A 3,758-nucleotide genomic window follows, 5' to 3' on the forward strand; every position below is an offset into this window, starting at 1 on the left:
TTTTTAATTTATAGTCTGATTATATTGAGTTTACTGAAAGATATGATACTGTATTAGTTCATTAAAAAAATTGGTTTAAAACTTATTTCTGGTGTGTTGCTCTATTAAAACTGACTAATACTGGTACGTCTTTCTGTTAAAAGTATTTTTTCCCTTATTGTGTTAGTTAAGAGGGGTCTGTGAAAGGCAATAAAAGGAAACACCCTGAAGAAAAAGGGTCTACCTAAAATCAACATGTTGCATGAAGCCATAAATTACACAACTTAAGGTATATAAATTAATTCCATTCCCTGTATAAGAGTTGCACAAGAATCTGCCTGAATCAGAATAATTTTATTAATCCTTTGCAGGAAATTCTTTTCTTGCAGTGCAACTGTTAACAGAAGAGAGGTGAAAATAAGATTATACATACAATAGAGCAAAAATAAAATATGACTGAATAAAATAAATAAAATTACAACCCACACAGTACAATTAAACCCTTCAAATATAAGCAGTGTAAAATAAGATATAAGGATACAAATAAACTATACATATCACTGAAATATACAGTTAAGCCTTAAATTCATACTAGTGATGCGTTTCTTTTGATTAGAGAGGAGATGTGTCACATGATATGACGTCAGCAAGAGATTTCACATTATTTGGACTCTGCTACTTTAGCTTTTTAAGGTCTTCTAAGTGAAATACTTTTTTTTTTAATGACCTGTATTCTCCAACCATTCATACCATGCTAGTCTGTCAGGGGTGTTTAAAAAGGGATGGGAGGAACCTCTTCTTTGTTTTCTACATTTCCTGTTATACATTTCTGTAAATATCGCCATACTCTTTAGGGTTTGTTTTGGTTTTCATCCTGCATAGGCAGGGGCAGTTCCAGACAAAAATTGAAATGTAAGTAAATAATTTTCTTTATAGTTGAGTCTATTTTCCCTTGATCTGAGTTACTGGGTAAGGCAACTTTCCAATGGAAAAGCTGATGTATGATTAAGATAAAAAAATAAAAAAAACTTCACTGACACAAGCTATCAATAATCACTGCTGCCACCCTCTGGTTTAGAGGGACCTGCTTGTTTCCTCATTAAATCACCATCTCAATGGTAAAAATTCATTTTAAAAAGTCCTTTATCCAGATTATAAACTGGACTCTCACCTAAATGTCATGGATTGTTTCTTGGCATGAAGCGCACCTCTGGTAAAGATTTCATTAAAATCGTTAACTTTTTGAAGTTATCTTGTACACAGACAGATGGACAAACACACATACAAACTCATCCCTTGGTCAGATCATTGTATTTCCCTACTCAAAGTAACGGCACTTATTTCAAAAAATGTTTTATTTACCTGGATCAGTTTTTGCAGTCTAATGCTAAATCAATTTTATAATGACATGGGCTGACAGAGGGAACCATAACAGATTGTCCCTTGGAGCAATGTAATATTTGGCCTTTATAATTTACATTATCAGTTATTTTTAATTTACAGTCAACTTTAAGATTCAACCGTATTAAGATAGGATCACATTTGTCATCTGGTAGATGCAAAGGGGTACTCAACCTTAGCTTTGTGGCTTGCCTAATATTCAAAACAATGTGCTCTTGCCCTTTTTTGTTTGTTTTTGTGTGTTTTTTATACTTTTATTCTATGAAAAAACACTTGTGCCACCTTATTTTGCACCACTCTTGTAAATCTAGGATCGCCACAGCCCTTGGGATTGATAATCTAAGGTTATCAATTTATGCAGGGGTCTTCAACGTTTCCCAGTCCAAGAACACCCAAACTAATGGCGAGATGGAGAGGGGAACCCCTAATTATATATATTTAATGAAATTGTGTTATATCAAACTGGTCCTATAGTCCCTCTGTTACATATGGAGTAATGTAACGACAGTAATTTCTCCCTAGGATAATTAAAGTATTTCTGTTTCTGGTTCTGTTTCCTGGTTGATGGGACAGGTGTTGTGAATGAAACGGTGTCCAGCTTAAAAGAGCTCCTGTGTGTCGCTGAATGTTTGCATTGATGACTGAAAGACATCTTCTTCCTCCATTTATCTATTTACTGCAGTGTGTTGAACCTTAATTTCAATTAGTGGAAAAATTATAATGTATAAATGTATAAAATATAATATAAAAAATATTTTTTTTAAAGTCTAATCAACCAAAACTTTCGAGACCCCAATGCAGTACTACCGTGGATCCCCTAGGGGTCGCTGACCCCTGTTGAAGACCTCCGAACTAACGTATTCGAGGGAATCTTGCGTGTTTCCTTTCTTCCGGATGGTGGCGCTAATGCGCTACTCAGCTGGTTTTACAGCAGCTAAAGCCGCCCCAAGCAGCTGCAGTAGCGGCATCATAGCAGCTGTACTGAGTAGTTTTCTGCCATTGACAGCGCTGGTTTGTTTTGCTTAAAAAGTGACATACCTCTTTGCGATGAAAACACCGGGTGAAGGGTCTGTTACCGAACCGGAGCTGCAATGAAGGTGCATTGTTTTAAAATGTGTCTGTTTTCCACAGTAACAACTAGCTAATCCTGGCTAACATAATGGTGCTAACGGGATATTAGCCATTAAAATGCTTCGCTGGTTTATGGATACGTTTTTGGTGATTTTTTGTATTAATATTTGTTATCATTTTTGTTGTGTTATTATAACAATACGCAATTGTTTCGGCTATCTTTATGGCGTTTTACTAAAAAAAAATGTGTCACTATAATTTATAATAATAATTTTCTTTTTTTGTTGTTATTGTGATTGCTCTGTTTAGAAATCATTGTATTTTAATAGCCGCTCATTTTTGACGGTGTTGCTTACATTTAGGAAGATTATCTTCAACGTGGACTTGAGTTGACACCTTTATAATAAGTCTGCTGTCATGTTTCAGGCCGAGGCTTCTTCATTGTGGGCTTCATGCTGTGGTCTGCTGAATGAAGTCATGGGTACAGGGGCCGTCAGGGGCCAGCAGCCAGGGTTTGGGGCCGGTGCAGGGCCCTTCAGGTTCGCCCCCAGTGCGGGATATTCCACCTACCCGCCCAACACCTCAGGGAACCCCAGCCTTGTTTGCAAAGCTTGTGGACAGACCTTCTCAGTCTTCAGGAGGAAGGTGAGTCTTCTGGGTTAATTTAAGGACATGGTGTAGATATATTCCAACTTTTTATCAACATATAAAAAATAAAACAGAACTCTTTAAACTTAAAGAGTCTGGGGTTTTTTTGTGTTTTCTAGGTACATGTATACAATATATCAAAAAGAGTTGTCAAGCATTCAATAGGAAATAGAAATATCTTAAAATAAGATCATAGGTGTAAGAAAGGTAGTTTGTTTTTCCTTGATCTACATTAATAATTTTGGAAATTGTGACAAAGAGATTTGTTGCTTCAGATTTCTCCATTAAACACATCATTTTGTCTTACTTGATATATTAAATACTGTTAATATATTTGTAACAGCCCCTTTTTGCATCAAAACTGTCAAGTTCTTTTACTATGGAAATGTTTATTACCAAAAATGCAAAACAGAGATCATTTAACTTCAGGCAGAAATATACTCCGCTTAAAGTCGTAGGGATGTCATATTTAAATGTCGAATCATTCTGGCTTAAACATGTATATAAATGTACTCTTTATCAGATGATATTGTCCCGAAAGTTAGAAAATTCATATAAAAAAAAAATCCTGTCCTAAAATCTGTGTTTTTTTCCCATTATTTTATGCAGACCAGTTAGTTATACGTCAGTCTGTAAACCTAAATTCGGCCAATCATATA

General features: G+C 35.3%; 1 protein-coding gene across 3 annotated transcripts in view; it reads left to right on the forward strand.

Moving 5' to 3' along the window:
* Positions 1-2,322: 2,322 nt before the first annotated feature.
* LOC107092768 (E3 ubiquitin-protein ligase RNF34-like) overlaps positions 2,323-3,758 on the forward strand; it is a 10,715-nt gene continuing 9,279 nt past the window's right edge. For 2 of the 3 annotated variants that reach the window (XM_015387416.1, XM_015387419.1), the window contains exon 1: positions 2,869-3,096. In XM_015387416.1, coding sequence (XP_015242902.1) covers positions 2,869-3,096 — 228 coding nt within the window. Of the gene's footprint in view, positions 2,478-2,868; positions 3,097-3,758 lie in introns of those variants that run through there. The other variant, XM_015387418.1, reaches the window with a different exon arrangement.

This window comes from Cyprinodon variegatus, unplaced genomic scaffold (assembly GCF_000732505.1).
Source record: "Cyprinodon variegatus isolate N-32 unplaced genomic scaffold, C_variegatus-1.0 Scaffold393, whole genome shotgun sequence".
In the NCBI taxonomy this organism is placed as follows: Eukaryota; Metazoa; Chordata; class Actinopteri; order Cyprinodontiformes; family Cyprinodontidae; genus Cyprinodon; species Cyprinodon variegatus.